The sequence below is a fragment of the Seriola aureovittata genome, chromosome 6, assembly GCF_021018895.1.
Source record: "Seriola aureovittata isolate HTS-2021-v1 ecotype China chromosome 6, ASM2101889v1, whole genome shotgun sequence".
Lineage (NCBI taxonomy): Eukaryota > Metazoa > Chordata > Actinopteri > Carangiformes > Carangidae > Seriola > Seriola aureovittata.
The window spans coordinates 9858320-9886141 of NC_079369.1; the positions used below are offsets into that span (position 1 = coordinate 9858320).

At 41.1% G+C, this 27822-nt stretch overlaps 2 protein-coding genes across 4 annotated transcripts; one reads left to right on the forward strand and one right to left on the reverse strand.

Moving 5' to 3' along the window:
* Nucleotides 1-414: 414 nt before the first annotated feature.
* Nucleotides 415-15187, reverse strand: ssbp3b (single stranded DNA binding protein 3b). Of its 2 annotated transcripts, XM_056378924.1 has the most exons (18): nucleotides 15048-15187; nucleotides 14251-14323; nucleotides 14051-14112; nucleotides 13877-13961; nucleotides 6714-6803; nucleotides 5558-5632; nucleotides 5255-5317; nucleotides 4957-5020; nucleotides 4786-4859; nucleotides 4559-4623; nucleotides 4417-4465; nucleotides 4107-4142; nucleotides 3918-3972; nucleotides 3767-3831; nucleotides 2593-2671; nucleotides 2346-2374; nucleotides 2140-2241; nucleotides 415-1831 (listed from the first exon to the last, which is right to left on the reverse strand). In XM_056378924.1, exons 1-18 carry the CDS (start codon nucleotides 15101-15103, stop codon nucleotides 1802-1804), a joined length of 1152 nt encoding a protein of 383 aa, XP_056234899.1. In that variant the 5' UTR covers nucleotides 15104-15187; the 3' UTR covers nucleotides 415-1801. The 2 variants fall into 2 exon arrangements, with proteins under 2 accessions (XP_056234899.1, XP_056234900.1); XM_056378925.1 differs by lacking the exon at nucleotides 5558-5632.
* On the forward strand, nucleotides 15175-26248 carry acot11b (acyl-CoA thioesterase 11b). 2 transcript variants are annotated; one of them, XM_056378919.1, is made up of 16 exons: nucleotides 15175-15307; nucleotides 17722-17920; nucleotides 19188-19257; nucleotides 20080-20140; nucleotides 20231-20332; nucleotides 20479-20614; nucleotides 20719-20872; nucleotides 21157-21276; nucleotides 21460-21598; nucleotides 21737-21792; nucleotides 22559-22625; nucleotides 22732-22815; nucleotides 23192-23325; nucleotides 24823-24954; nucleotides 25151-25277; nucleotides 25446-26248. In XM_056378919.1, exons 2-16 carry the CDS (start codon nucleotides 17731-17733, stop codon nucleotides 25644-25646), a joined length of 1773 nt encoding a protein of 590 aa, XP_056234894.1. In that variant the 5' UTR covers nucleotides 15175-15307; nucleotides 17722-17730; the 3' UTR covers nucleotides 25647-26248. The 2 variants fall into 2 exon arrangements, with proteins under 2 accessions (XP_056234894.1, XP_056234893.1); XM_056378918.1 differs by lacking the exon at nucleotides 15175-15307 and adding an exon at nucleotides 16155-16343.
* The last annotated feature ends 1574 nt before the right edge of the window (nucleotides 26249-27822 follow it).

The window sequence follows — 27822 nt, forward strand, 5'->3', positions numbered from 1 at the left end:
CCACTCACGCTCCAGGATTTCCTCCGATTGGTTTGGCGGCTGTGGACTACAGCACCCTCTGGCTCCCCCACAGGGATTACTGAGTGAAGATATAAGTGATCTGATGAGGCCGGTGCTTCCTGCCTGCTACAGGCTGGTGTATCAGGAAAAGGAGAGACTGTGACTGTGATGTTAACTGCTGGCTGCATGCAGATACAGTCTGTATATTTTTTAGATGGATCCTTCCTTGTCTTTTATATTAAAAAAAAAAAAATTCTGTGGCTTTTTCTCATCAAATGAATGGTTTCTTTGTGTGCTAATTAACTTCAGTTCACACTGATCATGTTGACAGCTTCAACAACAAACCTGTTACTCTGATATGTAATGTGGCATGAATCAACATTCAGTCGAAATAAAACAACCCACGCAGTGAGATAAGTTATTGTAAAATTATATTAACAAGCAATCTTTCCTCAATTTGAAATAAAAAAATATCAGCAAATAAAGGCAACATAGGACAGATGTGTATAATGCGTAATGTTCACAGGAAAAAAAAATGAAACAAAAATTCTCATCACATTTACAAGACTGCTGCTAAGTTTATAATGATGCCTACTAGAATCAATTTAGAAAGCTTTGACTAACTGAATAACTGGGGCAATATACATAGTCAAAGATTGTATCAAAATATAAAAAAAATGTGTGGGTCGACAAGGGTGGAGGGGGGGGCGGGGCCAAGGAGACAACCAATGATACAGGAGGGAAGTATGAACAACCAATATGTATGACATTAAAATGGGCAGCTCATTCATAGCCATTTCATCATAATCAACCAAATTGGAAATAACACAGATGGCTACGACGATGAAGAGCACAGAGTGTTAAGCACAGGCAGGTAAAGAGATATACACCACATCTTAAAGCAGGTGTCCACATAGAGAAGAGCAGCACTAGGTAGTATGTTGTACACAGATTCTCAGCATTCATGCACTCACTTCTCATGCCGAAGTCTGGTTTCCCTTGACAGAACACAACAGCAGTCCGGCTGTTTAAATTAAACAGCAGAGTGCCGAGTAGCATGGCTGTCAACAATAAGAGACTGAAATTGATCAAATGGGATCAATTTGACATTGTAGGAACCATCTGAGCACTTTCATACCGTGAAAGGTGGTCACAATAAAAGCTGTATTCTTTCACATCTTTTCCCCTTAAAAACCTCTTTAAATAGAAGAGTGGGCATTGGGAAGAATAGTACATTATTCTGAAAGGTGGCCACAGAGTAAAAGGCAAATTCTGAGTCATATGTCAACTGACTTTTGTGACACAGTATGCATGGCGATAAGTAAAATGACAAGACAAAGACTTTCCAAGCACACAATGCATATGCACACTCTCCAGTGTTTTAAATGACAAAAGCGGAGACATTTCCTGCACATCTTGCACCACAAAGCAATAATTAAAAAGTACAAGAGGTAAACTTCGACCATTTTTTTTTCTCTTCGTTCTGGGACTGAGGAGGTTGAGGGGACTAAAAGGGGGATACGGGGGCTCTGCAAAGAACATAAAACGTGTCATGTATGCATTTCAGTAGCTGGTTTTTGTCACACTTGGGGTTGTGGTAAATGGAGAAATTGTCCTTCATTTTGAGCAAGGAGCAGTAGTCGCCAGCCATTTTGATTTTTCTCCGATCAGCATTCTGGCGATAGTGTGGAACCAAAATGGCGCCTGTCCCTGATTCGGTGCTGATGTGTTTGGCCGTGTCCTATAGTGAGTTCAGATCCTTGGAATGATGGCAAATAATGTTGGGTGGGGTGGAGGGGGGTCACACACTCATCGTCATGGTTGGAGAGTACTACGGAGGCACAGAGAGGAGAGGATTAAAAAACACATCTACACACATACACACACACAGACACACAGACACACAGACACACAGACACACAGACACACACACACCTTTTCCCTACAAAGTGCTCCTTGGTCAAACGCACAGCTTGCTCTCCACAGTGCTACTGTAGTCAGTGATGTTAATACGCTGTGACTGTGGCTTTATTGTGCGGTCAACAGTGCTCTACCTCTGGCTTCATCAAAGTACCACTACAGTCGCCAACAGTCCAGTGATGTTAGCTGAGGAGAGGAACTGGCAAGTGGGAGACTTACGTTCTCGCTCTGAAAGGAGTGGAGGAAGTTTCCACTCAGCTCCCCGTCATCCCTTGGGGTCCCAGGAGGATTGCTAATGCCACTTAAATTGTTTGGGGAATTCTGGAAACAAAGCATGCGCAACATTTTTTTTAAATGTAAAACATTTCATTTTTTCCAGATTGAGCTTTAAATGCAAATATTCTTTGTATGGTTATAATATTTACCTTGTTCATTCCATCCATATCACCAGAGCCTAGCAATGAAACATTATGAAAAACATTTTTAACAATGTTTGTAACCCATGACCATAAGAAAGCTCTTTTAAAAACAATGGCTCTACCGGAAATACAGTCTGGCCTCTACTGATGTGCTACATAGAGGACTAAAGTAAACTCATTTAATGTATAAGAATGCAACCCCAACATCTGTGTTGTGTTGTGTTGATAGGTGTATTGTAGTAGGTGGTGTTACCTAGTGACCCGTTCATGTGGTGTGGTTCCATCCCAGCCATGGCTCCCAACGGTCCGTCAGAGCCGGGGCCCATAGGGAACTGGAGGAGAAACAAGACAGCATGGACTCACTTATCACATCTGCACAGCACAGTTCACACACAGCTGAAAAGTCCTAAACAACAAGTGACCAAAGGAACCCTGGAAACCAGTTTCTATGCTTTCTATGCTGTAGTTTCTATTGCTGTGAACTTAAGTCCTTCTTTCAACTGAAAACAAAAACAGGTTCTGATTATTTCCAATACACTGATATAGTAGCCTACCGTATCAAATCACACACAAACTCAACCAGTACAAGAGCATTTGTTTACTAGTAGTTTACTTTGTTTACTACCAAGGAAGTGAGTGAGTGAAAGTGTGTTTTAAGAAGGCAAGGACAGTAATGTCGAGTAAATTTGTTTTTCATGCAGGGCAGCTCTGTTTACAAGGAAGTGAAATTTCCTATTTTCTGTCTTTCCCCTCAGCAGCAACATGTGTGGACTCAGGTTGGTGTGTGTGTCATGTGTTGATCTGTATGAAGCCCACGAGACCTTACAGTCTACCTAACTGTGACAAAGAAACTAGATTAGATCACATAATGTAGGCAATTTAGTGGTACTGGACATTACTAAATAAAATTTCAATCTAGATCATGTGGCTGGCACCAGAATCCATAGAAGATGCAGTGATCACATATATTTAAGAGCAGAAATTTAATTCCAACAAAAATAAAAATGTATTTGCCCAGCAACAGCAACCAGAGGCTGGAAATCCTCACTTTCCACCAGCTGCATGCAACCATTAGACAAAGGAGTGTATTGAGACGGTGATCTGAAGAGGTCAGGTGTTTGGTTTATGGTAGAAGCTTTTCTTAACAACCATTTGAGATCACATCATATTGTATGCCTTGGCCACTTAACTGCTGTCCTCTGTCAACCACATCTTTACTAAGTGACCCTCAATACATAAACAGGTGCAGGAAAACACTGAAATTGGGTTATTGGTTTGATGCAAAAGGGAAACATGTCATTATGTTGTTAGTAAATAATAAAATATATGCTAACTGTGCTAAACTCCTACATAAACTACTATATACTTAACTCAGTGATCGTAATATTCACATTTAATGCAGAATGAAGTCGATGAAATGCACTAACATTATTTCGGTTGCCGGGTCCAGTGTTGATCATGGTGTATAAATTGTCACCAGAGTTGTTTGAGTCTGGAAAAGGCACAATACATATAAATGTTACTGGATAGTGCATGAAAAAGGTATTGATTAACATGGTAGGTCAGGGAAGCACTAACCTGCAGGGCTGGGCATGATGGGAGTTCCTGGGGGTCCTCCTCCTCCGGATGCCCCCTTTGGGGAAACAGTCAAAAATAAATAAATATTCATTACACATGTACTTATAAAAATCATTTACAATTTGATTTTGCCATTATGTTAAAATTTCTGTAGTATGGAGGAGTAAAGACGTCAGGATGTGGACTCACCCCATACGCGCCTGGAGAGGGTGATGAGTAAGGCATCTGAAACCAAAAGCACAAATATTACAGACCAGAAAATGGGAGTGGAAACCATTTCTATACCTCAAAATGTCATCATTCATCATTTGATCAACCTAACACCATTATGGCTGTCTATGCAACCGTCCGTGGAAACCGTGACACATAATACTACAATTACATCCCAGACTAGAACCTTGAAACACATTAGACCTCTGCCGCTCTGAGAGATCTGACTGCAATTTGAACCACCATTTCTCTGGGTGTATGTGTGTTTGTGTGTGTCATTACTACTCACAGAGTTGGCATTGTTGGGATTGGGCCATGGCCGACCAGTCCCTGGGCCCCTACATGACAAGACCAACGGAGACCTTAGTAAGAAATTGCATTTGGGTTGAATTTCTTGTAAGAGAATGTATTTACAAATAAAAAAGACTCACATGTTCACTCCTGGCATACCAGGACCCATGGTGTTGTGTGGAGGCCTCATCCCACCACCAAAGTTCTGAGAAGACAACCAAGTATCATGAAATTGTGAGTGGTAGAAAATGTACTAAAGCATTTTACAAATAAGGCGCTCTCATCACCAGAACCAATGAAGTAAACACAATGACTAGTGGGTCTTCAACACAGTGGTAATATATTCTATGTGAGTGGAGTAGCTTACCTGAGGACCAGGCCCCATTGGTCCCATGCCCCGAGGGCCGCTCATTCTCTGCATTGGCCCCAAGTTAGGATGGCCTGGAGGGATAAAAGCAGTTTATATAAAGAGAGAAGCCAGGAAATCATTACTCTGCTGCAGATGTAGTGTGTAGTTAGAGGAAGCGCTGATTCACACCTTGTGGTCGTGTGGGGTCCATATTAGGCAGCATAGGGTGAGGACCTGGTCCTCCGCCTGGTGGCTAACGGGGATAGAACACAAAGATCCAATGAAACTGAAGTTTTAAATACATGCTATGTATCCTGAATCAATGGTGTGTGTGTGTGTGTGTGTGTGTGTGTGTGTGTGTGTGTGTGTGTGTGTGTGTGTGTGTGTGTGTGTGTGTCAATGGTGTGTGTGTGTGTGTGTGTGTGTGTGTGTGTGTGTGTGTGTGTGTGTGTGTGTGTGTGTGTGTGTGAGAGAGAGAGAGGTCTACCTGGTTGGCCATCCTGATGGGGGGACCTCTTGGGCCTCCAGCAAAGCGAGGCGACATAAAGGACTAGAACAGACACACAATTGCTCCATGACATTTCAGTAAAGAAGTGACATACATCTCCCAAAATGTTGCACTATTTTAATTTCTCAACAGCATGTTTGTGTGAATATTGACAGCAGCATAAAGCATTAAGCTGAGACAAATGCCAAAGCATGAAGCATCAGCACTGAGAACCAGCGTTCCCAAATGAGTGCAGATAGCAAAAACAAAAAAAGAGAGAGAAAGAGGGAGAGGGAGCATTACCTGACTGTGAGGTCCCATCATACTGTTAGGGGGAGGAGGCTGGGGGTGAGGAGAGCCCTGGGGACCAGGAGGACCCTGTGGCATTGCACAAAATGAAGAGGCAGAGGAGGGAGAGAGGGGTGGATGAGACGAATAGAGAAGGAGGGAGCGAGAAACAGAAGTGACAAAAGAGGGGCAGAGAGAGAAGCAGGGTTACTGCAGGGCAGAGGACAGTCAGAGTGCAAGAACCAAAGTATGCCGCAAAAAATGTAAAAATGTACAAAAAATAAGATGCTAATTTTCATGTACCAAACACAGTAAGAGAGAAGAGACAGAGAGAGTATAGAAGAGCAAGCAAATGACTTAGCCTTGAATGAGAGAAGAGAGACAGAGAGATGGAGAGGATGTGTGCTCTTTTGCCTGTCAGTCAAGACATTAAGAAGCCTGCTGCATGCAGCATGTTATCAGTGCTAATTTCCCTGAATTAACAGCGTCAATTAAGCTCTATGCAATTAGCTTTGTAACAACACTAAACACCGGCACTGTGTCGCTAATGTTGCTGATCTGACAAGAGAGTGAGAGGTCTAATTGAGCCTCCTCCTGGATTCTGGTATAGAAAATATGAGTGTGTGCGTGTTCATTTATCAATGTCAAAATGTATTTCCCGATATTAACATGATCACATAATAAGTCACGGTTTTGTGGCTTCTAGTTCTTAATAAGTGACTAGTTAGGTCTAATGGAGGCAGGGCAAAATTGCAATTTTATGTCACCTCTTAGAGGTAGTTCCAAACAGTTGCCTGCCAAGAGGTTGTCCACATGAGATATTGATTTACAGTAGGTGCTGCACCTTTCGATTTCTCCATTAGGGAAAATGGCCACGCCTGCCTGTTTACAGCACTGGAGGGGCCCAGGCAGACAGAACGTCTATGATATTTACTACAAGTTCACTGAGCAGAGTGGAGCAAAACAAAAGACACAAACCAGTGCAGACACCAATGTCAAGACCTACAGCTCCACAACACAAAACAAAACCCTGACTGCACAAGTGCAGCTAGGAAAATGATCAATCCATCAATTCATTCATCCATCCACAGGAGGTTAATTTATGACAATTCTGATAATTGATGAATTGATAGCAGAAATAAAAAGCCAGTTAGTTTAGTGATGGACTGACCTGGAAAAAGCCAGGTGGCATGGGTCCTCCTGGCATGCCCTCACCAGGGGGCATCCCCCCCATCACAGGACTGGGGGCTGCTGCTGCACTCTAAGATGGAAAAACAGACAGAGCAGCAACATTACAAACTCTCACTCATTGTGCTGCACAATACAAGCTACCTGCTAATACTCTCCGTACACACTTCAAAAAACTCAGTCATTTATATTGTCCCTTCTTGACCAAGATTCTTGGCACAGCTCGTCACAAGAGGAGTGCATGTGAGGAATCTAATATCCTTTTGGACTAACCCAGAAAAAAAAAGAGAAAAGAAACAGAAAGTACCAAAAACCAATTCAGCAGACTGGCATCATTTGTGGGTCCCCTGTATGAAATGGTTATTAATGGGATTCTTATTGAGGCTTCTGAGCCCTGCTGATCTGGGATCCAGTGGGTCAAATGGATCAGTGGGATTCACTGAGTCAGTGGCTCCAAAGTGCTGCTGCACAGCAGGGCCTTGCTGGGCTGATTTCCTGCTCAAACCACAGCCCTAATTCACTAATGTGCCATTTGCTTCGGTCACACGCTCCTAATTGACTGAGTTTTTCTTCCCTGTAGCTGAAGCAATCTGAGATGAGCTAATGTCTTCGGAGCTGTGGGTTTAGTTTGAAGAGAACGGCTACAGAAGGAGAGAAGCTCCTTCGGTCCATTTGTTAATGCGTAGCTCACTCACATTGTAGTGTAGATGTGCGCAAACAGGCAATGATTACTACAATGATAAACACACACACAAGCAAAAACACTCATTGTCTCTGTCCAGAGCCCCACAGACATCACTGGTTAATAGCCAACACACTCCGTGGTATCGACTGCACCTTCCCTAATTATATCTGCCCCGGCTGCCACTGCAGGGCCACTGTGAAATACCTCAGCAGGGAGAGAAGTGAGGCCACAGGGAAAAGTCACGTCTCATCAGGCCCCACCACCACTGGGACACACACACAGAGACACGGAGCATTTAAATCATCTTTCTTTACTAGAGAGGAGGTGCAGGAGGTGGATCCAAAGGGAGAGAAATCTTAAAATATGCCTAGCACCAGGGTTTTTCTTAAACCATCCACTACTGCTGTAGAAGTGTAAGAAAATGTGGAGTTCTCGGTGGCTTTACAGACTGTAGTTGCATCCCATGTACTTCCTCACTTATCTTGCCCTGTTATTCGCAACTACCCAGCCCCCTCAAGTAGAAATGCTTGCTCTCAAAATTAGTGGTGCAACCTAAGGCTTAGACCTAAAGAGCAACTCTTAGGGAAATAAATATTAAAGAACTCATTAACTTAATTATCACCGTTTAAGATGAAAATTTCACAAATTCACAGCCTGTTAAGCTCCTACTTTGCTTTATGCTAATAAGAAAAGTGTCACTTCACATGACACACAACAAAACACAGCGTCAAAAATATACCATGTGCACATGTTGTGTGCAGTCACAATTAAAGCACTGTGATGATGTGGTGAAGAAAGTGTGACACTCAAGGCAAAAAAAAGTATTTACATAAAGAATTGTAAATTAAACTTCATCAGTATCACAACGCACAGATAGACATGCCATATCTCTTAAATTTAACATAGAACTTTTGGTTCTCTTAATTATGCTGTTCTCTACTTTCTCCAATTTGCGCATACATTTATTCACTTGGCTTTTTATCTCTGTCTGACGTGGGAACATTTGGGACAAAGGTCGTATGACTTGTGATCCAAAATCTTGGCACACACTCTCATGATGGCATCATTGTAAGTAAAAGTGGGAATCTAAATGCTGCCGTATTTACACCTACAAAACAGGTAGGCATTTGTACCGACGGTATACAGTATCTCAATCATCCATTCAATTTTTATTTTATCTGACTAAGTTTGACTTCATTTACTTCACACTCTTACCAATACTTTAGGACTATCTACACTGAAGTAGAATTATGAAAATATTATTTTATTTTATTTTATTTTTTGGCATTTAATCTGATTCCAAAATTAGCACCATAGTGGGAGTGTCCACTAAACATCAGTTGCAGATCGGCACTGCATGGAGGAAATATGCCCAAATCATCTGCATAGGAAACACAACCTGTTTTGCAAGAATTTAACTACCTACACTAGTCATCCATATGCAAGTTAAACAAGGGTGAAGTTAAGTATCCACCCTGCCTGATACAACTACTGACTAAGTAGTCATCCACCAGTTTCTCCATCAAACCTGCATAGAGTATACAAACACATGATGAGTCTGGGTAAATATTTAGAGAGTTCCTCTAACATTCATTTATTATCAATATGTTTTATCATGACTGATTTGATCAGAAGCTCGCAAAAAGCATCTTAGGAGCATATAAACATAGTGGAATTGTGAAAATTAATGATAACTGGAAATTATTTCTCTCAACAGCAGTGATGGACATAGTGCATCTGTGCCACACTTGCAGGTTTGTTGTTATCACTACTATTCTGCTAACTTTTTTTACCTTTTATAATAGCAGCACTAAGACCAGAGAGTCAGGGACAACACTGTGAACTAGGATTCCAGTAAAAGTTTTAAGAAGAGGAACAAGTGTTTGATGAGCACATTTAGATTTAAGTATTGTGATCAGTTCCCTATGTCCTATAATTATCTAGCTTCCTTGAGAAACCAGATCTCATGTCTACAGTAAAGTCAACTTTATCAACAGTAAACGCCATGACCTAAAAAATTCAAATGAGTCACTTGCACCATTTGCATTATATGGTAAAGGGGTTATTCATAGTTCTGACCTCTCTTCAAAATTCAAGGTAACTACTTGGCAGCTTCCCTGAAAACCACATAGTGATCCATTTTATTTTAATGAAGCAGAAGATGTATTTAAATCTATCGTTTGTACTTCTTAAAGTGCAAATAATTGCCTAGGCCCCATTTACCAACTTCAAACAGCATTGAATCCTCTCGCAAAGCCACATGTGAAAACCAACAAGGTTTAACTATTAATCATATGCTTTATTTTTTTACATTTATAAAAGGTATAATATGATATTTGAAAGTGTCATAGGCACAACCTTCAACCTTTCTCTGTACTGTACATTTTTAGAAGTTGACATTTTTGTAGAAAAGAGGCAATTAAGATCTTAAACTTAACAAACATAGCAACAGCTACATTTAAGCTTCCTGTAGCAGAGCTACAGGTTAACCACAAAAGCATGTGTCAGATACACAGACACAGTAACGAAGCTGTGTTCTAATCTTCACTTATTACCTCCGCCAAAGAGGTTATGCTTTTACCCAAGTTTGTTTGTTGATTTGTTTGTTTGTCAGCAGGATTAGGCAAAAAGTACTGAACCCATTAGCATCGAGCTTGGTGGAGGGATGTGGCACGGACCAGGGAAGAACCCATTAAACTTTGGGGCAGATGCAAGTTGAATCTGAATTTTTCTCTGAGGTCTGGTGTATGTGTTTAGCATTGGCCTTGGCAGATGTCTGCACTCTCTAATATTTTATGGGAACAGTTAAGAGTGATTATCGCTTCAAACTGTCCAACTTCTCTGGAAAACATACTATTAAATACATCAAGTCTCTGGTGACAAAAATGGGTTGTATTGTTACCTTCACTGAATGAGTCAATAAAAGCTTATCTGTAGTGACATCCACCCTCATTGTGATAGGACTGGAATGGTATTTAAATTGCCACTCACCTGGTTATTTAAATTTGACCCAAGTTTTCAAAAGATCAGTATTTTATTCTCCAACTCTGAATAAATTGGTTTGGTAACCCTAAGTTGATTTTTCTGGTCTACAGTAATTGTAAGCAGATGTTATTCTGTCTACCATGATCTTACTGGAGATAAAGATCTACAGTTTATGGCTAGTCTCAGAGTAGTGGTATATGCTCTGTCACACTGTCTGGCCCCTTTGTAGTGAAACAGCAACTCCTGTTTGCCTTGTTCCTCAACGCTTTAGTAGCCCATTCCTGGACTGAGGCCTGAAAAGAAATAATGAAGTAAAACAAGGCTGTATTTAAGGTACTGACCACAAAGTCATAAACAATGTCAACTATCTACATACTCTGTGGAAATGAGAAACTGTTTGCTAGACTGAGAAACAACGTGCATGGTGGATTCCCAGTCATGTTATGTTAGATCTTTATCATGTCCCTCTGAAGCCCACAGCTGTGCTTGCTGGACTGTCTCAAACAGCCTGATGCTGCTCTCGCTCTAAATGAGCCACGTCTCTCCGGTACAGGAAAGGGACAGATGTCTCATGCCTGCCTCAGGCTATCAGGCTCTTGTCCAGGGCCTTCCTTACAACTTCCCAGGGGACCTCCTTTAATATAGACTACCCCCCTAAACCCATAATGATTCAGCATGTACATGCATGTACTCAAGAGCGTACAAGCAATTCTAGCCAAACAAATTTTCCCTGAATCTTTGAATCTCTGAAAGAGGTTACTAAAGGCCAGAGTGGCAGCGGATGTGCTTGTGCTGCCTTTATAAAAACAAAGAGGGGGGAGAGGGGAACACATGGGGGGGAGAAAAAGGAAAGAGAGGAGGGTGAGGATGACCAAGAGGTTGACTGAGGTAACTGTGAAAAGGCAAGGGTAGACACCGAGCGAGAGACAAACATTAAGAAGAAAAAAATGTAGGATTTAAAAGGGAACGAAGGAGAAATGATGGAGGGGGCTGGGCTGCAGCACAGACCACCCAACTGCCAGCTCCTAACCTAGCATGCTCTTAACAGCCTCACTTCTTCCACTGGAACCAATGCTCAAAAGAAACCAGGCCCTATGTTTAGCTTGTAAATGTTTAACCATCAATCAACATCATAAAACCCAGTCTGGATCCTGACTGGATGCTCCCTCTCTCTCCCTCTCTAGTTACTTCTAGCAGGTCCCTTCCACTTCTCATCTCCCTTCTCTCTAACTCCCCCAACCCCCCCTTTTATTCCCTCTGCTCCTCCGTGGTGGTGGATGCTGGGCATATGCCACAGTGCCACTCCCCTTTTCTTTTTCCAATCTGCCCCTCAGCTCCATGACAGCCATCAATCAGCCGCTGACGCCATGGCGACCGGCCCCCTCGGGGAGCGTTTGTCAGGCCCAGCGTGAATACGCTGGGGTTTTACGAGCGCTGCCGGCTCCCAGAGCAGCACTCACCTCCCCCACACCTAGACAAAGGCTAGGGTCCAAGGACTAGTACTGTCCACACACACACATACATACAGATAGGCACACACTTCCCTGACCCCCCAGCATCCACAAATGAACGCAAGGAGAACCAACATCAGAGCAAAGGGCAACCACAAGATGTCGGGGAGAGCCAACCACACAGAAACTCTCAAAGCTCCACACCACAGTAGCACCCTGTCCAGACTGACGCTTTGCTGTTCCCTCATTTGCTTAATGTTTTCCATGTTATGAAAATGATCTCAGTCAAACCACGGGTTGACAATGTAACAGCTTGTTTTGTGTTGTTTATTCTTTCGAAACTGATCTCACAATGTTTCCTCATTTTAACACAGGGATAATTGCAAAGTGATTTTCAGCCATTCTTGTACCTTTGCCTCAAATATAAAAACATTTTAACAATAATCTGTAATCTCTCCAACACAGATGCAGAATTCTTAAACCTGTCAGACTTTCTTGTTAAAGCTACAATCACATATTACACATCTCGCACAAGCAATCAACAACAACAAAAATCAAAGATATTGCAATCAATTACCATGAAGCAGGCCAGGTGAATAAAGCCTGGTTGCAAACAAAATGCACTCATTTTATGTCTGTTTGAGTTGGAATAATAAAGAACGTAGTTATTGAAAGGGCAGAGCCACGCTGTAGCCTCTCTTCTGGCTTCCAGGTCACCTGCCAGATCAGGAGGCCTGTTACCCTGACAACCCTATCTGCCACGAGCAGGACCAACATCTCCGTTTTAACCCCTTCCTGCCAGATGCATCACCAGTCTACCTACAAACTGGGCTGTGTATCAGTCATCCTAGAGGATCACTTAACCTGTAATGTCTTCCCTTGCCTGCACTGATGCAGCAAAACCCAGATAGCACTTTTATTTTATTTACATCAGCTACACAATTCTGATCTTTTCAGAAATGGCCATAGAAACACATGGATGGGAACAACAGAAGCCACTGACAAGCTGTTCTCACTTTCTTTGATCGTCACGAGGCACCTTTTGATGTTGTTTTTGAATGCTGACTCAAAACAGGAAACAATGCAGCACATGAAAACTGCCCCATCTCCAAAACGGCATAATTATCAAAATGCAAAACTCACATAACTTGCTAATATAGCAGTGCTTTCATATGAGGAGTGATACACTATAGAATGATGCACTTGTCCTGCGCGACATCTCATAAATTCAGTTTAAAATATATTAGGTTTGTCATTGTGGATTATATGTTTCAACATATAGTTGAGCTGTCACACATTACGGCAGCTGGAGGTCAAAAATCAAAAATCGAGCTGTGTGTGTATATGGTCTTGAAAGTTGTGCTGTACACACAGCAGGTTATTTTTCGTCTTCACAACTGAGGCAGGGTGCTTGAGCGTGGCGTGGATAAGGGGGAGAGCGCTCGGCAGGTCTGACTCAGGACCTGCTGACATCAGCATCATCTTCCCAGAAGCCTATAAAGCTCATTGTTGGGCGCATCATTCGACCCACCAACAGGGCAAGATGACCGATCGTAAATTCAAGAGAAGAAAAAAAAAAAATACTGTACGAAATTGCATAAATTAGTAGTTAAATACAGCTGAAAGGCACAGTGGGGGATAGAGGATGAGTTATATCTCTAAAACAATGTGCAAAACACAGTTAAGAATGCACATAAAAAGCAGACAGATTGTTTTAGGGTGAGTCATTACAATTCTTCAAGCTAAAAGGGAATCTCAATAACCTGAAGTGTGCAGCTGTATTACTCGAGAGGGAATGTGGGAGATGTTGTAACATCTTGAGTATTGACAGAGATTATGAGCACTTTTCTCTGATGGTTCCAACGAAAAAAGAAAGAAAAAAAAAAACAACCTCTGACTCACTGCAAAGCCTTATCTGGAGGAACGTTATTTACACCACATCTAAGCCTTGACAGCAAAGTTGTTGTCTTCTTCTTCAGAAGATGGAGCAATATGTGCAACAGTTCCCATGTAAGCACTACTCACGTAATCATGGAAGGCTTTCGCTTCGCTGGAGTGGTCACATGTCTCTCTCCTCTCCGGTGCAGCACAATACAAGTCCCAGAATACACTGTGGACAAGACAGGTCATGAAGCAAACAAAACCACACAAACAACCCCCTGGACATGTTTAGAGGGAGATGAGAATAACATCACTTACCACCACCAGGAATGTAGGAATCCTGGGGGTTCTCCGAGTGTTATGTTTTTCTCCCATCGAATCTAGGAAATGGGGATTTGAATAATCATCAATTAAATACAGTTTAATATTGTTGTAAAAGAAGAACGTGCAATACATTTAGATAAAAAATAAGAATTTAAAAGGGACATTATAACATGGTTGAACTTTTGACCACATACCTCTGATAAAAAGGTCTGTGCAGACTTCTGTGCTCCTATATGTAACAAATACTCATAGACGTATAGAGCCAACCTGTGTGAAAAAAATACAGAATTTTAGGTTTAATTAACAAAAGAAACAATAGACAATAAATAATTAAATAAACATCAGGTGAAACATCAGGTTAAATCTTCTATGGGCACACTGAGTGACTAGAGTCGGGCACAGGCCCTCTGAACAATGGCTGCCAAATAGCCTATGCCAAAAAATTAAAAGGGGACTGTGCAACCAAGCCAAGCCTGGTAAAGGTCCACAACAATAAGAATGATAAAAGAAAGTAGTAAAGCAGCAGTATAATTTAACGTCGTGATGTGAAACATAAAAACACAGCACCAGCCTGCTGTGTATTGGCTAGGTACAGTATCCTGGTGGCACTGATGGGGCTGAGGGAAATAAAAACGGAGCCTATCCAAAGAGCGCAACAGAGAAAACAATGTACTGTGTAGCAAGGCGATGTTATTGTTTTCTCCTCTCCGTGCTCTCGACTGAAAAACCGCAAAAAAAATTGAGACAACCGCGAGTTAAAACACAACCAAACTGCACTCTGAATCGGTCGGGGACGTGTAAAGAGACAGCAATAAGCCATAAGCAGCAGAAACACGGCTCAGAGGAATGGCGAGCAGACAAGGCGGTTCATTCAATTCCAGCCTCGGTAGGAGGAAATCGCCTCTTGCTAGCCTGTCCAGCGAACAACAGAGAGCAAGAGGGAACAACTTGCGAGGGTAAAATACACAATAATAAACGTTTCTGAGCTTACTTTTCTCGTGCTTGGCCGTCAGACGGTACCGGGGTGCCTTTGCCTTTCGGGAACATTGTTTTGTGTGGGAGGACGCCCGCCTTCTCTGTCTTTTTTCGCTATTTCATCTGTCAGATCATCGCGGCCGCGACCCTCTCGCACTCCAACCGCACTCCTCCTCAACCCGACGACTCAACCGAGCCTGGTCCGGGGGGGAAGAGGTGGGTCCAGGCCTGACTGATGCCCCCGACAGCCAATGAGAGCGCGCCATTCGCTTTAAGGTCTGCCTTCTGGTGCTTTCAGTTTGCTGTTTTGACGTTGATAGCTGCGATATCAGTGAGCTTAATTTAATGAAGAAATTAGTTCCCCTGTGGCTGTCTCTTTGGCTTTTTTCTGTGCCATGTAGCCTAAATTAACTACTCTGGTAATTAACTAGAGTTTCTTTTTTTCTTTCCTAAATACTTTTTACAAGGAATTATTTAGAATCTAAGAAATATTTCTAATAAAAAATAACATCCATCATCTCCAAAATATGGGGCCCTGAAGAGCTTTTCTCTCCTTTTTATCTATACTTTTTAGCAGCTGTTTTGAGGTTACAGGGAGAGTTTAAAGCTTTTCTCTCTTTTTTATTTTCTATTTGAATTATTTAACTACAAGTATTCAATTTATTAGATATATTCAGGCATTTTTGACTCGTCAAACCTTTTACTGCCTTTGTCCCTGGCCACATTAAAAAAAAAAAAAAAAAACAACTTTCCCGTTTTCCCAGTGTTAGCAAAACGAGCTTTGTTGGTTGACCTCTTAAATAAAATTTCAAGGGTTTAATTATCTTTTCAACGGTCGCTTGAGAATGAGGGAGATTAAAAATGCGTCTATATATCGAAGCATGCTAATATAAATAAAAGAATAGGCAAAATAAAACACTTTACTTCTCGTTCCATGGAATTTCAAAGAGTTTTAGTTTCATTTAAATACGTGTACAGACAAGATGGTCCACACTCAAACATTGTTTATAACATAGGAGAGTATGAGGTGACTTCAGTTCCACCTTAAAAATGTGGACATAACTGTAACCACTACAGGGTATGGTCTCTCTCCCTTCCTCCCTCTCCCACCCTCCAGCGGTGAAATTCTTTTAGTAAGGCTGTGGAGTGTGTTTGTGTGCGCGTGCGTGTGTTTATAAAGTTGTGTTGTTGAGGAAGGGGTGAAATGAAAGGGGGTTCAGCTGCTCTTCGTCAGCCGGTGTTAATATTTTGTAGCCGACGCTCAGTGGAAACTCTAGACTTTACCTCGACTTCACCTTCAGCATAAACTTGGGTAAGGCGTTTTATGTTGTTTTACTTTGAAATATGTTGGCGTGTTTACTCGTGACGATTTGTTTTGTGGAATAAATAGCTGGCATTGTCCGCCTGACATTTCCCGGCTGCTTTTGCGAGTTGCAGCATATTGTATATATACTGTGGTATGTGTCATTTCTCCTGAAGTTTATTTAAAGGTCACTTCAACGCCTGTCATCGGTTACAGGAGAGACAGGTGACCACTACACGCGCGTCCCACTGGAGCAGAAGTTATGGTCAAACGCTTCAATCCCAACAAATAGTTTCCATGAACACCTCATTTAGCGGCATGCCTTGATATAGTTTGTATGTGTCTTAAAATAAATTTTGTCCACAACTCCAGAAAGACAAGCCTCAGCCTGCAGTTTGTAAAAGACTGTATTTAAATCTGAATTACTCATAGTTGAGGAGCAGCACCTTAAAAATGCCCTAAATACATAAATAGGTATTTCAAGTTTTTCCTGATCCTTGATTTAGGGGAGAAATGTTGAGCAATTCCTCAAACGTGCAGATTATTTAAAGCGATTTTTGTTGCAGCACTGGAGCAGACTGGCTGTGCAGTTTTCAGATTTAGTAGTGAAGGAAGTCTACGGGTATTGGCATTACAGTTATCTGTCTTTTGAGTGAGGTGCTTCTAACTCAACACTTTCTTTTTTTATGTTGCAGCCCCTTTAATCACCAAAATGGATTATTTGTGTCAAATGAAAATATCACTGAGTGAATGTCAGACAGCTCTGACTTTCATTTAAATATTCGAACAAAAATGCCTTATTCGATGCTTAACTAGGGATTTTTTTTACTATTTATTTGGTAAGCACCACATACTGGTAGAAGATATGGACAAAGCCCCTAATATTGCATAATTATTATAGAATTATCTTGATGTTTTTAAGTGATTATACTTATTGATGTTATAGTCGGAGGATCAAATTATTAAGTTTTCAAAAAAAAGTTGTTGTTTTATAAATGGTGGTCTGGGACTTGTTCAACAAAGCAGGTTTGAGTTATCTGGAGAACTTGCAGCAGGTGTTTTAACCTCTGCACATTTCAGATTTGAGGGAGTTATGCAGAAGACTCAGAAAACTGAGACCCCTGTTTTTCTCTAGGATTTTGAAAACAACTGAAAACTCATTTAAGATGTTAGGTATAGTCGAGACAGTGTATTAAAAGACTTGCCAGTCAGTTTAAAAGTAATGCTGATTGTGATCATATCATATGTTTTAAATCTGGGTGATGTGGCAACGGTTTTGTTTATATTCGGATCACAGACTTTATTTCATCGCGTGAGAGGGATAATTAAAATGAACAAAGTCTTGGTTCTGCTGTAACTAATTTTTCTCTGTTCCCCATCTGTGCAGTTGTGAGTTATGACATCAGAGGTAGAAGATGTCTACACCATGCCTGACCTTCTGTTCATTCAGGAGAGCGAGGAAGCGTACAGAAATCCCACTGAGGTGAAGATGAGTCAGATTGTGCTGCCCTGCCATGCCAACCACTGTGGGGAGCTGAGTGTTGGACAGCTGCTGAAGTGGATGGACTCCACAGCCTGTTTATCTGGTAGGAAAAGATTAAAAAAATCTCTCATTTTTACAATATAAGCATTTAAGAAATGATGTAGCAAAGGACAACTTGTGCAACAAACACTGATAAAGTCTCATTAGTTTTCTTACATCTCAGCTTCACTGCACTCATGATACAGTATCCCAGCTGCTCACTACAGGACACCATAAAGTCTTAAACATGTTCATGCACCAGTGAATATGCATCATTGTTGTGCAGGTAACCAAGAATCTTCCATCATCATTTTAGTATTTTCGTAGTGAGCTTAGAGAATAAATGAAATCAAAGAGTCATTTTTATTTTAATAGAAAATGCTGCTCAGTCTTGTATCTTTCCTGCCGGATTAAGTTTAGTCCACAGGAGTGCTTGTATGTGATGATGATATTTTGGTGCATCTTTCACAGACAGTTTTTAACCTTTCTTTCTATCGATCCAGACTGGGTTTTTTTTTTCCATCACATATTCACATATGCAAACCTAGAAGTCATCCAGTCCAACTACAAGTCAACTGCTTTGCTCAAGTGCACCTGAGTCAACAGTGATAATGAGAGAGGGTCACCCCAACAAGGACTCTTTACTCTCTAGGGCAAAAACCAGAATATCCTCACCCATTGACTTCCCATCAACCAATGCTGTTAGTTGTGTTGGTGCCCGGCACCCAGGACCTAAAATCCAGGTCACTTGAGTGGTGTGACATTTCTATACTGAACGTTCGGGTCAATAAACACACGTATGAGTGTGTTTGTTTGTGTGTGTGTGTGTGTGTGTGTGTGCGCGTGTGTTAACATTTTCAGTTGGAATGCTTTTCAAAAATGCATCTTTAGAACATTTAAAATGCACCTAAGCACTTGATGTTTTTTGTTATATCTGTCAAGTTATTATAGTTGTTTACCTGCTTTAGTCTTAGACATGTAATGATCTTCTTTACAGGTCTTTTTAAAACAGCCCTGAATGTGACAAATAGTTGCTGAGAACAGCTGCTCAAGGTCAAGAATTAATTTTGAAGCTACATTCATACAGAATCATTTTTATAATGATGACAACAGACATAGCAATAGATCATGTTCAGGCATTAATATATTCTGCTGCAGCAGTATAGAATGAATTTAAATTCCAAACAGGTCTGAAGTCTTTCTGTGCGATGCATTTATTGTGTGTGCCTTTATAGTTGCACATATTTACAGATCATAAGCTTTAAATGTGCCTGAGCTGCAGATACTTTGTGGCTTTGTGCTAAATATTTGTGTAATCTCTCCTCTCCCAGCTGAGAGACACACAGGTTGTTCCTGTATAACTGCCTCTGTGGACGACATCCATTTTGAACACACCATAGGGTAAGGTATTAACCTTAATGCTGCTCTGAAAAGGTGTATCTCCAACTGAGAATTGGTTGCAGGAACAGAACAGATTGCATGCACTGACAATGTGGGAGAACAAAAGGGGACACATACTGTTCTCAGACAAGAAAATAAAAAAAGCTTGAAGGCACAAAACATTGACACTGGTCTTAGCAAAACCAAGATGGATTTATTAAAATTATAGATTTTATAAGAAACCCCGTGGTGTTAAAGGAGCTATTTGTAAGTTCGCTACATAGCTAACGTTAGCATTAACAGGTGTTTACTTACCAGTCTAGTAGAGACGATGTGAGTTCAGCATCAAACTTCATTTACTAGCCAAGAGCTGTCACCAGTGGTGGAAAGCAACCATCTTGTTTTGCTTCTATTTCAATTGCTTCTTTTAAACTACTGTAGTTAGCATGCTAACCATCTAGCTCTGGTCTGGCCAGCCCGTCTTGCAACAATGCAACAATGGCTGAAGCTTGGGGCAAGAGTAGTAAGTAAAAAAATCTTAATGCTAATTTTGGCTATGTAGCAATAGCAAAACTCACAAACAGCTCCTTTAAGTAAATGCGCTATTTGAAAAATTAATCAATAAATAGATCCTGTACTTTGATGCTTCTTCAAATAATGCTAGCTACTAAATTTAAATGTTTGTTACTCACATCTTTTCAGTTACAGGCAGCAAAATGAGAACATTGATGACCAAATTCGCTTGATGTTGACTAAACATTATGTCTCTCAGTAGAGCTTGTGTTACTTTACAGTATAATCACATTTTGATAGTAAAGAGAAGAATCTGTGTCTGTGCTCCAGGGTGGGAAATGTTGTCAACATCATTGCAAAGGTCAACAGAGCCTTCACATCCAGTATGGAGGTTGGTGGAAGTAGTTTTTGATTTTAGGATTGTGAATATACATGGGATTTTTGAAAGATGAAATGAATATTGTGATTCTTTTCTTTTCAGGTGGGCATAATAGTGACCTGTGAAGACCTTTACACCGACAGGCAGTGGAAGGTTTGCCATGCCTTCGCCACCTTTGTTGCTAGACGAACAGAAGCTGGAAAGGTAAGAGGTGAAAATCAGAATATGGACATAAGGGCATTTTCGACCGGAGTTGTTCAGCATCCCCTGTGTGTGTGTGTGTGTGTGTGTGTGTGTGTGTGTGTGTGTGTGTGTGTGTGTGTGTGTGTGTGTGTGTTATGTGTACACAGGTACAGCTGAAGCAGGCAGTTCCTCGAACACAAATGGAGCAGATGGAGTACAGCCTGGCAGCAGAGCGGAGGAGGATGAGGCTCATCCACGCTGAGATCATTACAGATCTACTGAGCAGCAGCACAGCTCAATTGGGTATAGCCTGTAGACACAAGGGTTTATAGCACAGCACTTGGTCAGACGTCTGTGCCATTTAAAATCTGATTGATTAAGGCTCCTTGTTCTGGCACTCTCACCAGGAGAATGCCAGGAGTATCAGGAAGCTGTGCCAGCGGAGCGGACAAGAGTGGAGAGTGTAGAGCTGGTGTTACCCCCACATGCCAATCACCAAGTCAGCACTTTTGGGGGCCAGATCATGGCCTGGATGGAGAATGTAGCTACGATTGCAGCAAGGTATTCACCGAATATTTAATGTTCACAGTTAGCAGTTAACAGAGCCTGTTTCCACCTACTTCCAGTCTTTACGCTAAACTAAGCTAAGCTAACTGGCTGCATATTTACCACAGTGATAAGAGAGTAGTATGGATCCTCTCATCTAACTCTAAGCAAGAAAATGAATGAGTGAGTTTTCAAAGGATAAGAAATTATTCCTTTAGTTTGCCGAGAGGCAATTTGTAAAAAAACAAACAAGACAAAGAACAAACACTTTCATGTTTTCTCTCTACATTTTGATCTAGTCGCTTGTGTAATGCACACCCAACTTTGAGGACCATAGACATGTTCCATTTTCGTGGCCCGTCTCACATTGGTGACCGACTGGTACTGAAAGCCATAGTTAATAATGCTTTCAAGCACAGGTGAGTCTACACATAATAATGAATTCTTATAACGTGAAAGGCAAATAACTGTCAATTCATCTAATACATGTTTGCAATGTAACTCTGTGACTTAAACATTTACAGCGTGTGCTTTTATTGTATATCTCTGTGTATGCATGTCTTTTTGTGAACCCATTTGCCTGCATACATGGTGCGCTCTAGCATGGAGGTGGGAGTATGTGCTGAGGCCTACCAGGGCGGAGAACCTCTGCGCCATATAAATAGTGCTTTTATGACCTTTGAGGTGCTGGACAGTGACAGGAAACCACGCACGCTGCCACGGATACGACCTGAGCCTGTGGTGAGTTTTTCTATGTGTGCTGTTGCTGACTTGGAGAGACTGTTATGTATAATGTATATACAGTGTAGAGCTAAAATAGAAGTAGTTCACATTATAAGCATCATTATGTTCTGAGTTTTGTTCTCACATCTTTCACAGGATGGAAAAAGGCGTTATCAAGAAGCCATCGCAAGAAAGAAGATTCGGCTTGATAGGTTAGTATCTCCATTTTAAACTAACAAAAATTCTTCTTTGTAGAGAGAGTGAGAGAGTGAGAGAATTTACATTGAATTATTCCAGATATGTTTAATGTCACTGTAATTGTTGGCTCAGATACATTAAATATGTTTTTGTCTCCTGAAAGATGGCTCCTTTTAAAAGTTCTTCTTTTATGTCATTAGGAAAAGTATGGTTTGAGCCAATAGATAATAAATCTAACCGCAATAGTCCCTCCAATAATTGTGGCCACAACCATCTGGATAAGTGCACACCTTCAGGTCTAACTCAAAATACTGTAATACCAATAGTACATCACAAAGAAACAATGTCTGCATAATGAACACTACAAAAGCAACAAATAAATGGAAGAAATACATACTTATGCAAACACTAAACTATTGTGGTATATGATACAGTATAAGGCAATGAAAATAATACATACACAGTGTCATCAATACTTAGTTTGTCCAGTGTCGTGCAACAGAATCCATTGTTTACACTACTCTGCAGTAGCACATGACTTGGCAGAACAGCACATCACAGCTGAGCAGACTTTGGTGCAGAGTCTGTCAGGCATAATAAGTTCATTGTTCAACTGAAAAACACTCTCCCTCCAGTATAATCTTCATTCCACTATTAGATAACCAAATGTGTGGGATCATGCTGTAGCTAGAATAAAAAGGTAGATATTGGTCAGGTTCTTGGTCTTTCTTTTTTCTTTTTTTGTTGTATGTACGTCATTGCTGCCCTTCATGTTTACAGGAAATACATTATCTCCTGCAAGCAAACTGAAGTGCCCTTGTCTGTACCCTGGGATTCAAGTAACCAGGTATTGTCATTTCTAGAAATACAGAGGCACACATGCTTAGTAAAGCTGCCCAGATATTGCCACTGTATTCAGGCATATGAGTTCAGAGAGTGCTTTGTTTTTTCAGATGTACTTGAGCTACAACAATGTATCAGCACTGAAACTAATGGATACCAGAAACAACTGGGTATTAACCTCTGAGAAAAATAAGGTCAGTATTACTGTCCAGGATATGGCTTGTTAAATAGTAACAGCTGTTGTGACTCCACCATGAATTCTGATCTATATTATTTTGGACTAGAAAATGCACAGTCACAATGGCTGTGCTCAAAATGCTGTGCTCGTGTAGCTTTAATTAAGTAATGCAGAATAAGTCAGAAAATGTTACCTGAAGCTGACAAGACTTGGAAAAAGGTCATTCTCAAAAGATGTACGAATACCACATTTACGATTTATCATGCAGCCACCAATTAACGTGGCAGTTTTGACAACAATATACCTGACGTATGCATATTTTATAACTGGAGCGAGTCCCAGATGTAAACACTGACCCCACCGCCTCTTTGTGGATGTGCTCTATTCCTCAGGTTAGATTGTACACACTGGAGGAAAACCACATGCTATGTTTCAAGGTGGAGATGCACGTCAGTGTCGCAGCAGAGCAGACTTTCCACCTTCTGTCAGACCTGAGGAGGAGAAAAGAGTGGGACCGACATTATGAGTCAGTAACATGTACATTTTGCATCATCTGACGCAGAGCAACTTACAGTCAACAGCAACAGCAGAATGAGCTTAAAGGATAAGCCTGGTGTTAATCTATATTTTTCTTACCGTCAACAAATCGCATAAAAAGACCGAAACCAACGTTGCATTTATCTGTCACTACCTTCTGTCTTCCCTCCTCTGTGGCTCTCAGTCCCAGGTCCATTTGTTTCCTCTTAAAAACAGAAATGGTTTAAAACACCTCACAAATATATAGTGTAATTCTTTTTAAAAAGGCTCAGTAATATCCCGGGCATTGTAGTTTTTTTAGCAAACTTAACTCGTACAGGAGGGAGTGGGACATTTATTGTCCATTTATTGAGGACTAGTTTCAGCTGCGGATTAATATGCCATTAGTGAATATTAAGGTAGCAGGATAATGTATATCAGATAGAATCAAAATACGTTACAGTGCTTATATTCATGGTAATAAACGAGCATGTCACCCTGTGCAATGGTCGGTGCATTACTCCTAATTTTTCAATAAATTATTTAGCTTTAACTTTTTACAGAATTTGTTGACAAAAGAGGAAATAAATATCACCAGACTTATCCCTTTAATTCCTCAGGTCAGGGCCGGCTTTAGGCAGAGGCCACCATTTAGGGTGCCACCAGCTGGAGGGGAGCCAAAGAGGAGAAGGAAATATTTTGTAATTGCCCCTGATCTACTTTTAAAAGTCTGTCATTGACATCCAGCCCCCCCCCTGAAAAAAACCCAGTGCTCACACACTGCACTGAACACCTGATACTGAGACAGCCTGTTGAAGGCCACTCTGCTGGGGGCTGACTCTTGCACAACTTGCTTGTTTTTCCTGAGATTTTCCAACCCCATGGTTCATTTGCTCACACGGCTGTTTAAGTTTCACAGTAACCGGGTTACTCATGATCCATACAAACATTATATTATGATCCGCTGTAGGATGCCCAGGTGTGTCCTCAGCTCGAGTCATGTAGCCAGTGAGTCGGCAGGTTTAACAGTTGAAGTGAAAGTCTTATATTAATAACACCTGCTCCTCACTGGTAAAATTACATTATAAAGACTGTCTTTAATGTGAAGGCATCAAAGCCACTGATGAACAGTAAGCTGATAATGTTAGAATCATGCAGAGATGTGAATAATCAGGTTCTGCCCTATATCAGATCCTGAATGTGGTTAAACCAGGATAATCCATAACAAGGACCATGTAGTGTCCATGTAAAGATAGTAACTGACAGATGATGCAGAAGAGACACAGAACAGAAGTTGAATAAAGTTACATTTGAAAAAAATCAAGTATTAGAAATGATTATAGTTGTCATAAAATATTCAAATGAAAAAAGTCAGACGTCTCACCGAGGACACCGATGGGTCTGGAGACGGCCCTGCCTCAGCTCTATTGTAACAATAAAAGATATGATGACAAGAGTGTGAGACTTAAAGCTCATTGCTGATGTTGGTTATGTGTGTCAACTGCAGGGAGTGTGAGGTGATCATCCAGGCGGACGAGGAGGACACCCTTTATCGTGTCGCCACACCCTCTGTCAGTAAAGGGCGCAAAGGCCAGGACTTTATATTACTGGCATCTCGGAGGAAGCCGTGCGATGCCAGGTGTTGTAATATACAACATAAACACTTGTGTCATTTCACTTTTTTATTTTGTTGTTACTTCACCGCTTTCTTCATTCTTGATTTCCTACTCTACCTTTATATATGATCTTTTTATGCAACCAGTGTTATTGCCTTACTGCCTCCTGCTTGCTCTTTCATAAAGTCTCATGATGCTATCCTCTTTTGTCCCTCTCAGAGACCCATATCTGATCGCTCTGCGCTCTGTCACTCTGCCCACTCACCCTCCCACTGAGGACTACACCAGGGGAGAGGTGCTCTGTGCTGGCTTCACAATCTGGGAGGAGTCCAGCTCTGTCACCAAGGTTGGCCAAATGAGAGGGTCACTCAGCTCAGCATGCACACTTGCTATTGTCACATGACAGCACCGCACGTTGTAGCTTAAAACAACACAACTGCAACGCAAAAGCAAAAGGTAATTGCAAGTTGTAAAGGTTTACTGCACCACAGCTGACTTTTGTTTTTTGTTTCAGATCACCTACTACAACCAGGCCACACCGGGTGTCCTCCCCTACATCTCCACAGACATCGCTGGCCTCTCGTCCAGCTTTTACAGCGCCTTCTCCGCCTGTAGCCACTTTCTGGAGGCCAACAAGGACAGCCCGGCCGCTCTGCCGCCCTCTGCACTGCGACACAACAGTGATACCACAGTCTCCCTACAAGAGGAACAGTAGCATTAGTGCCACTCTGAGATTACAAACGTCTTGGCTATGGATTTGTAGTTTCTGTTGTATTTTTTAACTTGCTGATTTTTTTCTTGAGCAAGACTAATATCAAGAGTGCACAATGTCTCTGAGTCTCTCTTGAATCTAAATCCTCTCAAGTTTTATAGTCAAGTCAATATATTATGGAAAACCTTCTGTGCAAAACTAATTTTTTGGTCAATGAATCATATTTTGGTGCATAGTTTTATGTATTTAACACAACCTCACCAATCTATTATCTTGTTTTAAATGACTTGTTCAGGCACAAAATAATGAGGATAAATCCAGTCTAAGCAGATGAATAAATGTTTGGATCAGCTTCTTTTGTTGTCATTTTCTACCTCCTTGAAAAAAGTTTTTAGGCTATTTGATTAAACATTAAAATAAAAGTAAGTTAAGATGTTCATACATTTAGTGTGTAATGATTCTGTTTTCTTTTGAAACACCGATGTGTAGTTGTAGAGCAGTGTACTTCCACTGATTGTATAATATGTGGACATTCAATGGCCAAGTATCTGACATGACAAGCTGTCTTGATTTAACTGAAACAATAAACGCATTAGACCAGTGGACTATGCTCATATGAGCTGTTGTTTTGGTGTTCACCTCCCTCCCCCTGCATTCCTTCCATTCCTAAACCATTTTTTATAAACAAAAAAAAAAGAAAGAAAGAAAAAGAAAAACACAGCTTGCAGTTATATCCAGCTGTAACTTGTGATGTTGGTGTTGCAATAGATGCACAAGGCCAGCAGAGGAGTACGATGGAGTCCTCAGTGAAACCGTCATGTCTCTTGTGGCTGCCTCTGACTAGGGCTTATAGGAGTCAGTAGCTCTGCATGCTTTCCAGGTATTGTGTTTGTTCCATGATCATCCTGTTTTGGTCACACTGCTTCCTGGGTAGCAACACAAGGAGAACAAGAGCGTGTAAGATAACATAAAATCTCATCTGTATCATCTGGAATAATAATAGAAATAAATAAAAAAAGAAGCGTGAAGTCGTCAGTATAGTGTGATATTTCAGATAAAATTATGAAATACTGTCAGACACATGCCAGTCAGTAATCCTGTAAAATAAATATACCCAAAGCATCGCTGAATGAGTGTCTTGTGTGGTTTGGCCTGCAGCTCAGCACGCTCCCTGCCAGTTCACACTGCTCTGCAGGTCACTGAACAGCGTCTGATGTGTGCTATTCTCGCCTCAGTCAGTGAGGCAAGCTGCCACCTGAGGGCTGTCTTCAGTGCCCACACTCAAGCCATTCTCCTCTTCCTCCTCCTCATCGTCCCTCCGCCTGCAACCTGTTGGCTGTCATGCTGCAAGGCAGGCTTGTTGATGGAGCTTTGACTATATGGGCCTCAAGATTACTGCATACACAGTGTGGTTGGAGGTGGCAGATATCTTTGCCCTGACTGCACCAGAATAGCACCATTACTAAACCAAAGCAGTGCAGTCCTGAGATGCCTCAGTAAATACGAAAATGTAATAAAAAAAATTTCTGCATCAAAGCAGTAGGTGCTAGAACTTTAATGCCCGGAAAATTATCTTTTTCTATCTTTCATATATTATTGTCAAGCATTTGAAAAACCGCACCTAACTACAAGGAACAGTATAATGCATGTTGGAAAAAAATTGTTTGTGCTATTCTCTTCCAATCACTGTAGAAGAAATACATGCAAAATTGAGATTGATACATTTCTGGTTAAAGAGCAGTGTTGATGAAGGCATGGCTTAGTCTCCCTGTTAGTACCACTGAGAGGTGTTTTTGGAAACCCTTCACTCCCTAGATATATCCTTATATTGTTGTCATGGAGATCTGGGAACTGTAGGATGTGTTTTTCTAAAACACAGCGCCAGAAATGTGGTTTATGTGAAATACATTTGGGACCTGAGGAGGAGTTTACATTCAACAATTAGACACAAATGACACTTCATGGGGTTTTAAAACAGATTCTCATATTTCCATAGATTCAATATTCAGTATTTATATTTGACTCTTTTCAAGCTAAAAGTGGAATAAAATAAAAAAACATTTCAAATGTTTGTATAACATATGAACATGTTACATAATATTTCATGGTTAAGTTCTAATCTGATTTTCTAGGTCAAGTGTTTTTTTCCTCATAATTGAACAGACGTAAGACTGTGACA

Excerpts from the sequence above, each read along its gene's own strand:
- ssbp3b (XM_056378924.1), bottom strand. The coding sequence starts at position 15,103 with ATGTTCCCGAAAGGCAAAGGCACCCCGGTACCGTCTGACGGCCAAGCA. Across the intron at positions 6,804-13,876 it reads CGAAAGCCTTCCATGATTAC|AGTGCAGCAGCAGCCCCCAG; the intron begins GTGAGTAGTGCT and ends TTTCCATCTTAG. Across the intron at positions 5,021-5,254 it reads CCATCAGGATGGCCAACCAG|CCACCAGGCGGAGGACCAGG; the intron begins GTAGACCTCTCT and ends TATCCCCGTTAG.
- acot11b (XM_056378919.1), top strand. The coding sequence starts at position 17,731 with ATGACATCAGAGGTAGAAGATGTCTACACCATGCCTGACCTTCTGTTC. Across the intron at positions 20,141-20,230 it reads CCTTCACATCCAGTATGGAG|GTGGGCATAATAGTGACCTG; the intron begins GTTGGTGGAAGT and ends TTTTCTTTTCAG. Across the intron at positions 22,626-22,731 it reads CCTGGGATTCAAGTAACCAG|ATGTACTTGAGCTACAACAA; the intron begins GTATTGTCATTT and ends TTGTTTTTTCAG.